At 43.8% G+C, this 13,608-nt stretch overlaps 1 protein-coding gene across 3 annotated transcripts in view; it reads right to left on the reverse strand.

The window, feature by feature from the left end:
• Nucleotides 1–3,082: 3,082 nt before the first annotated feature.
• Cdkal1 (CDK5 regulatory subunit associated protein 1-like 1) overlaps nucleotides 3,083–13,608 on the reverse strand; it is a 594,324-nt gene continuing 583,798 nt past the window's right edge. For all 3 annotated transcript variants that reach the window (XM_005403380.1, XM_013503828.1, XM_005403381.2), the window contains exon 15: nucleotides 3,083–6,601. In XM_005403380.1, coding sequence (XP_005403437.1) covers nucleotides 6,440–6,601 — 162 coding nt within the window. In that variant the 3' untranslated portion in view covers nucleotides 3,083–6,439. The remainder of the gene's footprint in view (nucleotides 6,602–13,608) is intronic.

A 13,608-nucleotide genomic window follows, 5' to 3' on the forward strand; every position in this document is an offset into this window, starting at 1 on the left:
CAGAGCGAGACCCTGTCTCAAAAAGAGAAAAAAACAAAACAAAACCAAAAAACATTGTTTTGACTATTTGAGACCTCTTCCTATTCCATATCTGTTGGATTTTCCATTCCTGCAAAAAAAAAAAAATTGTTGTTGGAATTTTGACAGGGATTAATTAAATGTGTAGCTCTTTGGGAAGTATTGACATCTTAATAATACTAAATCTTCCATTCATGAACATGGGATATCTTTCCATTTTAAGGTATTTAAAATTTCTTTCAGCAATATTTTTTAGTTTTTCAATATACAAGTTTTTTTTAACCTCCTTAGATTAATTAAAAGAATTAAATACTTTTTAGATATTGTAAATGGAGTTACATACTCAATTTTGTTTTTGGAGTGTTCACTGCTGGTGTATAAAAACAATGATTTTTGTGTTTTGTTATTACAATCTACAACTTTGCAGAATTCATTCATTCATTTATTCATTTCTTTGGGATTCACCATACATAAGATCATGTCATCTGCAAAGATAGTTGTACCTCTTCCTAATCTGGGTGCATTTTACTTCATCCAATTGTGCAACAGCTCACTATAACTTCTACAACAGTTCTGAGTAGCAGTGATATACAAGGGTGATCTTGTTTTGTTCCCATTTTCAGGGGGGAAACTTTCAGCCATCCAGCATTAAGTATGATAGCAGCTGTGGGCTTTTCATATACACTGTCTATCACATTGGGAAATTTTCCCTTTATTTCTTTTCTTATACCATTTTTTGCCTTGAAAGTGTTGCATTTAATCACGTTTTTTGTCAGTTTCATAGCCGTGTATCTTTCCTATGCCACGTTTCTTCCATTAGTGACATAGCACATTGATTTTATGTTGAACCACCCCTAAATTCCTAGGATAAAACTCACTGGGTCATCACACATGTAAATAATCCTTTCAATATGTTGCTAGATCCAATTTGCCAATATCTTGTCAATAATTTTGGCATATATATATTAATTCATCAGTACTTTTGGCTTATGATTTTCCTTTCTTGTAATATCCTTATCTATCTGATATCAGGGTAATGCTGACCTCATAGAATCAGTTAGGAACCATTTGCTTCTTTTCAGTTTTTTGAAAGAGCTTGAGAAGAGTGATGCTACTTCATTTGGTAGAATTTGCCTTTACACAGTCTGGTCTGCAACTTTTGTCAGGACTATGACTTTTCTTTGTTAGGAGGGAAAGTCGTACTTTTAAGGGAAGAAAGGCATTTTTAAGGAAGGGAAGGCATTACCTTAAGAGGGTCAAGGTCCTCAAAAGGGAATTTCCCCAGGGACCTCCATTTATATACCTAGTTCAAGCTTAAGCTTCACTCAGAAGATCTGTTTATTTTTTTTTTTTTGGTTTTGTTTTTTTCCGGTACCGGGAATCGAACTCACGACCGTGGGCTTGCCAGGCAGGCACTGTGCTGCTGAGCTAAATTCCCAGCCCCAGATCTGTTTAAGTTAGTTATTTCAAACCTAGAAGGGTAAAGATATACAGTATCCTCCAGCAAGGGCAGAACTCTTATCATTCATAAAGTAGCACCAGTATTATTTTCAAGGTTGACAGTGTCATTAGAGTCACTCCAAGGGGGAGACTCTTCTCTGACAGTATTAAAAGTAAGCAGTTGTTCGGAATTGGAGTCGTTATGTATCTGCATGCTATGTGGATGATATGCTATAGTTCACAGATTGGGCCCAAAGTATGAAGTGTTAGTAAACAAGCTTTACTTGTATTTGGAAATTCTTAGGTCTGTTTAGATACCACAGATTTTATCACTCTGTATGGAAGCTGGAGGTAAATACAGACGTTAAGATGGTTGGCCCCGGAACCTGTTTGGGAAAACGTGCATAGTTACTCTGATTACTTAGGCAGATTAGATAAACTCAGGAGCTAAAATTCCTAGTTTTGAAGGCATTTCCAGACTCCCTGTCTTCCCTTACCTTGATCCAAAGCTGCCCCACCCTTTTTTTTCCTTCCTGGATACTTGCCTCATTAGTACGTCTAAGCGTACTTAACTAGGAAAACCAGAAGAGACCAAGTGAAACCCCGTGCTTTGACTTTTCTACAGGCTTGGGATATGTTGGGTACAGAATTTGAAGAAACAGTGCTGGGAAGACATCACTGACAGAAAACCAAAGATTACGAGCACCTACATCACCTTTTACCTCATGGCAGGGTTGGGGAGGGTGTGATTTCTAGGCCTCCCTATTAATCTTGTTGCTCCTTTCATCTTTGGGTATGGAAACTTTCTTCACAGTCTTAGATTGGCCACCCAAATCTGTGGTCTTACACTGCTCATTTCTCTGATATCCTCCAATACAGCTTCAATCCATTTTCTTTCAACTTTTCTTCCTTTAGTGAATTTGTTAGGGTAAGACTCTGCTTCCCTTGAGGCAGGAATCTTTTGATTCCATACATCGTTCTGCTGGGTGGTCATGTATGGATATCAGAATTTAAAACAGCTAACTTTGTTTATAAAATTGGGTTGCATCTTTAAATTACTATAGTCATCATGAAATAGAAGGAAATAACAGTCCTTTATATATATATATGATCTCACTTCATTTTTTCAGTGATGCTGCAAAGAAATCTTGTCCCTATTTTATAGATGAGGCTCAAAAAGGGAAAATGGCCTGGCTGGAATTTAAACCAGTTTTGTTGATGTTGAATATCTCCTGTCTTTTCCCAATATTACCTGCCCCAGATTTATACTAGGAAAATTCAGGCCTGAATCAAATTTATTTATATCCTTAACTCCTTTACTCTTTCAACACCATAAAAATCAAACTTAATGGTAACCCAAGGATACAGTTACCAAAGATGTGCTACTGACAAGCTAGAAAAATGTATGAGAAGTGATTGGGACCCAAGATCAAGTATGTTTGACATCAATCCTCTAAATTAGGTTGTACCATAGAGCAGAAGTTCTCAAACTTTTTTGACTAATGGCACTTCTCAGGCAAAGAAACAGCTAACCATTCTGTTTATTATGTATAGGTCCTAACAATTTAATAAGTATTTGTGTCCTAATATAAAAATTTTTTTTTTAAAAAAAAGTACATGTATCTCGGAAGAAAACATGTTTTATTTCACATTAAAATGACCACAGTCAATAACGGCATGTGTACATCTGCAGGGCACCGTGCCGCATTTCAGACCTTGGAAGATAATCATGTTCGTTTCTTGTTCCACATTGCTTTGCACTTGATATTTGCTTTTTACCATGGCAACTACCAAATGCTCAGTTTTATAAAGAAACGGAGTTTTGAAAAATGCTGCACAAAGGTTGGAAACTAGGCTATTATTGGGAACTAGTAGCTGGGGTGGCATCTGACAGGGACTGATGTTTCTTTCAAAATTTAAAGCATTCCAGGGTACTCCTGTGAGTACACTGTAGCACCAGGCAAGCCTTTTATGTATGCATATTCATTTTTATTGTCTATATTTTATACCACATGATGCTTTGGTATATACAGACATAGTGAAATGGTTTCCACGTCTCATATTTTTTAGTTGTTGTTAAAAACCTTAACAGTTTTTCCCATTTCTCCCCTGCTTACTCCCATTCCTCCCTCTCCCTTTTGTTTCTGTTTTGTGATGACAAAACCCTCTTGAAGCTTCATTCATGACTTGAATTCTCTAACTGTGACATTTCATAACGGATACTGAAATTTCAACCTGGAATGAAGTCAACATATGAAGTTGGTATATGTTTTAATTTGAAGTACATATGGAAATCTGGTATTTAGACACATTTTCCCAGGTGCTACGTTCTTACCAAAGAATTCTTTTCACTCTCAAATGGAGTGTTTTGTAGTTAGTGAAGAGGGGACAAGAAGAAAGGGAGGAAGGAGAAAGGAAAAAATACCTGACTCATTTCTTTAAAATGTTTATCATGTGCCATGTCCATTCTTGGAGCAAGACAATGCTGAAGGAAGAGCTGGGCCCCCCCAGAACCCAGACATCCACATAACCACCCTAGCTGCCTATCTGTTGACATAGACCAAGTTGAGGTCAAACACAGGCTCAGGGTGTGGGAAGATTTCACAACATAGGACCTTAGGTTTGGCGTCTGCGTTCAAATTCTGCTCGGTAGCTCCGAGGCTCCTGCGCAAGTTCATCTTGTGAGTCTGATTTTTTTCCTCCTTGAAAGGGAAACAATACCTATCCCAGAGTTGTTTCTTCAGGACTCAGTAGCATCTGTACAGTGTATATACACACCTAGTGCTTTAAAGCTAGTTAATGGCTCTTATTATTAAAATAGCCAGCGGAGACAGTCTGCTGAAGAATAAAAAAGGTACAGAGAGAAAAGAGCGAGGAGAATGGCAGAGTCCACGTCAGCAGCTGGCAGGATGTGGACCGGCACCACCACTTCAGACAGCCACACGGCAGTGGCTGCTAACCAGAGTACGTGCACATGCAGGGACCGAGCACTTCAGCGCCTAGACATATGCTCAGCACTCAGACACTGTGCTCCAAACATCCGCACAGCGGCGTGATGCACAATGGCAAAAAAAACCACTGGCCACAACTGAAAATGTAGAGTGAATAAATCCCAGGTGGTACTGCAGATCACAGAATAAATACTGCTCAACAGAGCGCATCAGGGAGCCACTGCAGTATACAACAGCACAGATGCGGCTCACGTAGCTGTTGAGCGAAGGCCGGCAGACTGAGATGGTGCACTTTGTGTGAGTCCATCTATACACACGCACGTCAATCTACAATGTTAGAGATAGGGCAGTGCTTCTGAGCGAGCAGAGCTAACGGCCAGGAAGGTACACGAGGAGCCCTCTGGCGCTGGCTAGAGTGTGTACTCACTTTTTAAAAATTCTTGTGATTTGTGTATGTTTTACTCTAATAGTGTAAGAAAAAGTTTGCCACCCCCCTTGCCAATTGGTTACCAACAGGGTGGCTGCCACTGGCTCTGCTCCAGGCCCTTCTTCTGGTGTTGGTTCTTTTCTGGACCAAAGAACAGAGACGAGCTGCAGCTTAACGGCAAGTCACGGTTGTGGTGGGGTGGGGACAGTCCTGGATACAGGAAACAGTCCTTGAATCATCTCTTATAAGCAAAAAAGGAAGGAAGGAGAGTGGAGCAGGGGAAAGCACAGAGCTGGGGGTCAGGGGAGTGAGAAAAATAAAGTAGAAAAACAAAACACTACACCTGTCTTCTGCTAGTTATAGGTCTAAAGCATTTCTTATGTCCCACACAGTGCGACTCTGGGCTTTACGTGCTATTTTGATCACCGCTAGTCTTTTGTTCAGTGAGCTCCACGCTGGGACCCACTGTTTATTAACAAAGAAGTAACATGCATAGAATTCAAGAACGGAAGTAGGTGGCGGGCGCCTACGATCTGGTATCACTCATCCTCATTCCTGCTGAGGTGCGCTGTGCTCCGACTGGACTGAGGGACACAGCAGAGCTTCCCACCTTACTTACGAGCTCCCCCTGAAGCACTCAGCAGGTTTAGTGGAACTGCACCAACCCTACCGTGTAAGCAGTGCAAGCATGCATATGTACTTTTTTTAAATTAACTGACTGATGTCGTACTTAAACTTTAATTTGTGCTCCTTAGATGACACATAGAAGAACAAAGGCAAGGGTTTCGAGGAAAATAATCATTGGTAACCACAAGGCACTTGATTTACTTGTGCCCATACAGTCTAAGTAACTTATTTAAATTCTGATAGACAAAGGATTTACTTATTACATCAATTCCTTTTATTGTGAAGGAATTTCACTTAGGAAAGATCAGTGTTGTCAGGTAGAAATAAAATGGTGATCTGGTTGATCAAAGACACCAGAAAAAGGGAAACAGTTTGCTCTTGATAAATCTAGCATTTCAAAGTTTGTGGGTGCTATAGAAGTGGGTGATTCCTCGTGTTTTGGAGAACACTGCCAGCGGTCCTTGAAGTGCTAGACTCTCCTGCACATTCCTAAAGGATTCAGGTTCCAAAAATAGGCTTCTGTGTAAACTTTTCAGGAACACATCTGCTGTGAAAAAGATGTTTGCAGCCCTGGAACGCCAAACAAAGCATAAAGCAGACACGCCTTAAAATATTTACAGAGGATCAAGAATTCTTCCACATGAGGAGAAGTTGACCAATACCATGGTAGCTGGGTTTGCACCTGAAGACTGGAGACTTTTAAAAAATGCAACCATTTGCATTGCTTGCTAAACATAAGCCAAAAGGAGTTCAGTTTGAAAGATGTGCTGTGGCAGTTGCAATTCAGTTTTAGGTCAGATAGCCAATGGGCTCAACGCAGTGTGAGATGGGTCAGCCTCATTACGAGCGGGCAGAAGAGGAGGCCACACAGCACGCACATGGTACGGCCCTTCCAGAACGGACGCGGTCACTTTCCTGCTCACTGAAGGTTTTAATTAGAAATGCAGTCTTCACAGATGCTTCGTTTCGTTGTGTGCTAATTATAGACCTTGGCAAAAAAGGCAAACAGAAGAGCAACGAGAGCTAGGCCCACGGCTGCCCTCCACGCACAGTCTTGAGGCAGCGCGGAGTCGCGCGGGGTTGCAGCATGGGAATGGGACATCAGATTCGGGTGGATCCCAAGCGTGTTTCTGAATTCCTAAAAGAGCGAAACAGAGTTAAAAATGGTTTTCTCATTCAGAGAGAGCCCTGATGCGATAGCAGTGAAATACGGCTCCTGAAAGGAGCCACCCTTTACTCACCCCTACGTAGGCTCCTTTACGCACCCGCCCTGGCTAAGGGGCCCCATGGTGGGTATGAATTTCAGCTCCTTTTCCAGGAGGGTCAGAACAAGTTCATGATTTTCCAGACCACACATGAGTATAGGGGATAGGCAGTGTTTATGGAGAATCAAGGCAAGATTTATGCAGGGGTACAGTCACATCACGAGTCTATCTAACTTTTAGGAATATAACCCTATCTCCTCAGCAACAAAGCAATCACTAAAACCAAAAACCCACAGCAGCCATTTCATTCTGCAAACACATCCCTTAGGACGGAATTCCCAGCTGCCGCAGGAGGGTGAGTTACCACTCACCCCACGCAGTTCCCACTGTTTACCGTGGTGTATCGTACAAGTAGTGTCATTTTCTCTGTCTGAAGACTGGAGACTTTTAAAAAATGCAACCATTTGCATTGCTTCCTCTCTCCCAGCTTGGAGAGAGTGCCAGGGCTTTGGGCCCGAGTGCATTGCTTTTGAGATGCTCTCTGTTCCAGGCTTCTTAGTGGGGAGAGGAGCACCTGGCTGCTCTCAGGTTGGTACTGGTGTTTCAGAGCATCAGCTGGCTCCATTTTATGAGACCTTCAGCTTATGCATGCCCTTTAGGATCAATGACCTCCCACACTGCGTGGGGTGCCCTGCTGAAACCTGAGGTTTTGAGAGACGGAGGAAAGGGTGGGTATGATGGCTAAGCTTGACCATGTCACCTTGAGTAGCTTGGAAGCCCCCCAGGGGATTGGTGGAGCACATTCCCAGTGTGTCCAGGTGGGTCATGGAAGCTGATCTTGGGTACTGTGTCTGGTGCTGGCATTGTTTCGCTACTCTGCTTCCTTGTCACCACGAACTAAGCCTCTGTGTTCTGTGATGTACTTCCGCCAACTGCCTTGCAGCCAGTTACCTATGGACTGAATCTCTTTAAAACATCAGCCAAGTGAAGCCTCTCCCCTTTAACTTATGGGTGTCGGTACTGTGTCTGGTGAGGGGAAAGCTGGCTAACTCAGCGGGGAAGGGGCAGGTGAGAAATACTGGAAGAAAAGCACAATGGGTTGGTGAACAGGGAGAGGCCCCAGAGGCGGTGAAGCACAGAGCCCCCTTCTGCAAGAAGCCCCACAGAAGCACAAAATGGTCTCGAACAACCCTTTTGCTTTGCCTGTTCTTCAAGCGCTCTAACAACCCCTGGTGCACCTCTGGCTTCTGCTGGGAGCTGTATCTTGTGCACGGCAGAAGCCCTCGATGGAGTTTAAGCAGGACTGTTGCAGGGGCGGCTAAGGGGAGCAGGGAAGAGAATCTGTGGTGGGATTTGGCAATCGATGAGGTAATGAGCTAATATAGGAGATAATAAGGACCTATATCAGGATGATGGTGCAAAGGAAGGACAGAATAATAGTTTTTTTTTTTAAATGTAGAAATCAATAGGATTTGAATTCTTATGGCAGGGTAATGAGAAGTACAAAGAACAGGAATTGGGGATATGAAAATAGTGTTCAGAGCCCAAGTCCACTGTCTAACACTTACATATGGTAGCTGTGGACACATTCCTGCTTTGACTGTGGGAGACTAATTGCAGAATTAATAAAGCTGTTGGCTATCAGAGTGAATCTCTCAACCCCAATGACATGGTCACACTATTATTTACTTCCGCACTCCTCAGGCTTCTGTGCACTGTGCCGCTGTTCTCCCTGTGCTCTGAGCCATACGGCTTGATGGAACACAGCGTCTTCCTTCCCCACAGCGGACAGCGGACAGCGGCCACGGCAGCTCAGAGGTGCACTGAGAGGTGCACCGGCCTCTAGGAGACAGCTCTTAGGAGGATGGTTGGGTGTAACTGCAGAGCTGGGAATATGCTGGCGGGTTTCCTCTTTGGTTAAAAATAGTCTCAAGAACAGCACTCATACATATATGGCAACTATGGGAAAGAAAGCCTTTCTGCTGAAATGATGGAAGGTGTGTGAGTTCCTCAAAAGCACCAGGTCTAAATGTGTCCAAGTCAGCCTCAAGCAGCCATCCTGCATGCAACCCTGCCGCGCTCTGGCTGAGGATCTGCTGCCAGGTAGGCGCTACCCTCAAAGCAGCAAAGAACACTATGGTAGCTGCCTCCCCCTGCATGGGGCCTGCTGTTGAGAGTGAGGAAACACTTGTGTCCGCACTGTTACCCTGCCTGCTGCCTACAAGGGAGTGATGAGGGGGCATGCAGCAACGCTAGACTATGTCACCCCACCCGAGGTACACACGGCTGGGGGGACTGAGAGCAACTTCAGCTGGCTTCAGCTGCATGCACACATGCTCACTACCAGGTGGGCAGGACAGCTGAAGGAAGAGGGGAAAAAGCCCTGCTCACTGCCGTGCCCATGGTGCACTCAGCTAAGGAGACTCAAGGGCAACTGTGCTGGACTCCAGCTGAGGTCCTGCTCCCAGCAGACACTACCACAGCAGAGCAGAGAGGAACAGCGTACTGCTACCAGCGTGGTCGGGAGAAATCCTGCCCCAGTCCAGAGTGCTTGACCTTGGTCCTATACCTCCCAATAGAAGCTACCATGTGACTCGTAGCGCATTCACAATTTGGCTGGGTTTGCAACACATCTACATGCAGCTCCACAAAGTTGTGGTCCAGGTAATACACCTGTGTTCCTGGTCTAGAAAAAACTCCTTTGACTTTTGGTGACAGTCTTAAAAAAACCTCTTCCTCTCTTCCTTCCAATGCATTTGCAATAAAATTTTGCTCAAAATACAGCTACCTGTTAACCTACCGGGGGGCTTATCTGCAGTTGCATTCAACATGGCCATTCTCTTTTTGGGGATCATTTTTTCTCTTTCCAACACTCAAACACTTAGCACATCGGATCATAAGTGATGCATAAATGGTATTTCAGTGTTGAGCCTCCCTCTGTTCTTAGTGGACAAATCTACATCCCAGAATCACATGGAAGAGCCAGAGTGTGCTTTATGTTGCCACAAGGAGCCCACTGCCCTGCCACTCCCGAAGATCAAGGTGGGAATGTGATAATAGGTGTGAAGGAAATGTAGCCATCTGTCATACTGTGCTGTTTTATTATTTTCACCCTTTCTCAAACCAAGACCATGATTTTGATGATACTGTTTTTAAATAGGTTTCTCAAATGACAGTTGTAAGTAGCCAGCTAGCTTTGTACATTTCAATTGTCACTACCACTACGACACTAAAGGAAAAGTAATTTAGAAATGCAGGAGATACTAGGTCTTTCGTGCAGTCCCAGGCGCTCAAACATGGAAATGTTTGACCACAGCAGAGTTCCACACAGGTAGAAGGCGAGTTCATGAACAGAATATAGACTTTCTATGATACAATGAAAAGTACTTGTAGGTGAACATAAATAGCGAAAAGAAAGATGAAAGTTGACCTAAATAACACATACAGAGCAATGGTGATAGCTGACTTTAGAGAAAGACTTACTATGGCCAATCGTCTCAGACAGCAAACAGCCCCCAAGCTTCCCTAGACATTTTAAACACTGTCAATAGGTTACTGAGATAAAGTTTTAAACACTTTCTTCAAAACAGAAATTTGAAACAAGGCAGTCTTGCCTTTGTTCAATTTAAACTGTGCATGCATTTATTCGGTGAACAGAATAACGGAGGCACTGAGAACTCTTTTGGACACCCTGTCAGCCTGCATTAACACGGGCTTCTCCTCTCTTGTAAATCTCACTCTGCAATTTATTTCCAAACCTACTTACATACTCTTAAACATACCCTAAGGTAAGTGTAGTAGTGCATGCCCTTAATCCCAGCACTTGGGAGGCTGAGGCAGGAGGACTGGTGCAAGTTTGAGGCCAGCCTGGGCTATCCAGTGAGACTATGTCTCAAAAACAAACCAACTGCCACCCCCAAACGCTAATTTTCTATAGTATATAGCTCGGTGATGGCAAACCCTTTAGCGTTTTCAATGATACAAATGGCACACGTGCCATCAGTTCACCACCACTGGTCTAGCCTGTCAAATCCTAGCAAAGTAATAAAATTGTTAAAGCAGAATATATATATATATATCTCAATCAAGAAAACTGTCCAATTCAGAAACTTTCAAGGATTATAAGTTGGTCAGTTAGAGATAGAGGCAGTGGGGGCTGAAGGTGTGGCTCAGCAGCACAGTGCTTGCTTAGCAAGTGGAAGGCCCTGGGTTCAATCCCGGGCACTACACCCACGCATGCATGGTAAAGGCAGTTGGGATGGTAACAGTATTTTGTCTCTTTTCTCCTCTCGTAGTTATACTTGTGTTGATAGGAACAGGAAAGAGATGTCTTTAAGTTGAGTCATTTCATGCCATGGGGCACAAATGGGACTGGCTTTAAAAGCTGTTAGGTGCTTGGGATCAGATATCCCAGCTCCATCTGAGGATTCACAGGCAAATCATTTCATCCTCACTTTGCCTCCCTTTCCTCACTTATACAATGAGATACTGGTAGTTTTTTTGTATCATAGCATTGTTATAATGATGAAATGTTACAAAGTATCCTGAATGCTTAAAACTCAATGGATTCCATGGTAGTTTGTGGTCCTAATGGAACATGCAAATAGCCTCGGGTATTCTTGTTGTAAAATTACAAAAAATCACTATTTGCCACTCAAAAATGGTTAACCTACCCATAGTATTTCTGTTGCTTACACACAGCATTAGGAAGCACCAGTGTAATAGGTGAGCACAAGTCTTACATTCGGACAGACCAAAAACTGAATCCAAGTTCAGACAGCCAGGTGATCCTGGCCAGGTGGCACAAGCTGTCTACGCCTAGTGACCTCTGTGATGCAGGAATACCAGTTACATGTTGTCCAAACAGAAACAGTGTGCTCAGAGCCCTGACAGGGTGCCTGCAATACAGAAAGTTTCTGAGGGGCTGGGGATTTAGCTCAGCGGCAAAAGTGCCTGCCTGGCAAGCGCAAGGTCGTGAGTTCGGTTCCCGGTACCGGAGAAAAACCAAAAAAAAAAAAAAAAAAAGAAAGTTTCTGATAAGGAGTATGGCTTAGAAAGCAGAGGGGGGCCAGCCTCCCATGGTACTGATCACCAGTACCAGGACGATGGTATCAGGTCTGGGGTCCTGCACTATCCTTGTGGCAGTAACCCACATGGAGGAAACTCCTTGGGCTGTGCAGACAGCGCCTCTCATTCCCCGGGTTAGTGAGCATGAGGGACCATGCGGTGAGCCTTCTGGGAAGCTCTAACTAAAATCATCGGCCCTTCTCCTGCCTCCTCAGATTACTGTCTTCCCAGACAGGATCTGCTTTGGGAAATCCTCTCACAGTGATGGACCATCGGCCATGGGCCTGGGAATTCTGCGCATGCGCCAGTTGCTCCTTCTGGGCTGGGCCGGCCTTGCTCTCCAGGGCTGCCCAGGGCCTAGCAACCACAGAGGGGCAGTGACCGCTGACTATTAGTATTACACATTCACATTTCCCTGTGAAATGCTATTCACCCACTATACTTCTTATTAGATTGTCAGGTAAAGGGGACAGTCATACCTCACCAGTATGACGTGGTCTAAATATAAAATAGGGTTATGGGGGATGGGGAAAGCTCACCAATGGAGAAACAGTAAGTAAACTGTATTAGCTGTCTAATGCTACTTTAACAAATTATATCAGACCCAGGGTACTACACAATACAAATTTAAGCCAGGCATCGTGGCACACACCTATAATTCCAGCACTCTGGAAGGCTGAGGTAGGAGGATCCCAAGTTCAAAGCCAGCCTGGGCAATGAACAGGACCCTGTCTCAAATTAAGTAAACACACGGGGGCGGGGGGGTGCTCAGTGCAAAGGACTTGGGTTCAACCTCCAGCACCACAAAACAAAATTTAAAAAAATATTTTTTATTTACAATTCCAGTCATTTGAAGCTCTAAGAGCAAGGTGTTGGCAGGGCTACATTCCTTCGTGTTTTAAAGGCTTCCTGCATCCACTGGCCTTTTCCTCTCTCTCCAATCCAGGAGTATAGACAGGGGCCTTGTGGTTTTCACTGGACCCGCCAGAGTGATTCTGGATAATCTTCCCATCTCAAGATCTTTAACTTAATCACATCTGCAAAGCTGCCAAGTTCAGTAACATGTTTGAAAGTTGCAGGACTAAGACGTTGACATTTTGGGGAATGGGTGATTCCATGGCATCTGTAATCCCTAGCTCCATCCCACCAGGAAGGTGCTCGTTCAGGTAGAGCTGAACTAGCTGCACGGGAGCACGTACTCCAAGGGAGGTGTAAAGCTCTGGAGAGGGGTGCAGGGCACCTCAAGGCAGCTGACCAGGAAGCTTCCTGGAGGTGGAAGATGAGGGGTATGCAGGACTCAGCCTCTCTTGATCCTTTTCCTTGTGCTGAGCTAACATAGACCTTGCTGAGACCTAAAGGAAAGTGCGCCTAAGAGTTAGTTTCCTGATGGATGTTTGCATTTCTACTTGTTCCTTTGCATTCCACATTCATGTTTTCATTTAGTTGCAAGTATCCTTTTCTATGGAGCTGGACAGGATTAGGGCTCCAAGGGAAGGAAATTACGCCATTAGAAGACTTCTCCATCAGTTCCTACTTCTCAGTAAAAATACAGATAAACTGTAGTATGGTAAATGGCTGCAGAACAAGAAGCATAAGGATCTGGGATAAGCAGTAGTAGGCAGGTTCTACTGTAAAAAAAATGCTAAGTAGAAAAGTACTATTTCTTACTGTGCAAAGAAAAGCCTGAAGTACTTTCCATGCATTCTCTCCTCCTGACCTCCAAGCTATCCAATGAAGGAGTTAATGAGATGACCCAACTCAATAGGTCACAGGCATAAAGGGTCAGGCAGATGAGAGATGTGGCTTTAGGCATACTGAGCACACTCTACAGCAACACATCAGAGATACAGTTATAATCCAACATAAGTAAATG

This window comes from Chinchilla lanigera, unplaced genomic scaffold (assembly GCF_000276665.1).
Source record: "Chinchilla lanigera isolate Chin_1 unplaced genomic scaffold, ChiLan1.0 scaffold00082, whole genome shotgun sequence".
NCBI classification, from domain to species: Eukaryota; Metazoa; Chordata; class Mammalia; order Rodentia; family Chinchillidae; genus Chinchilla; species Chinchilla lanigera.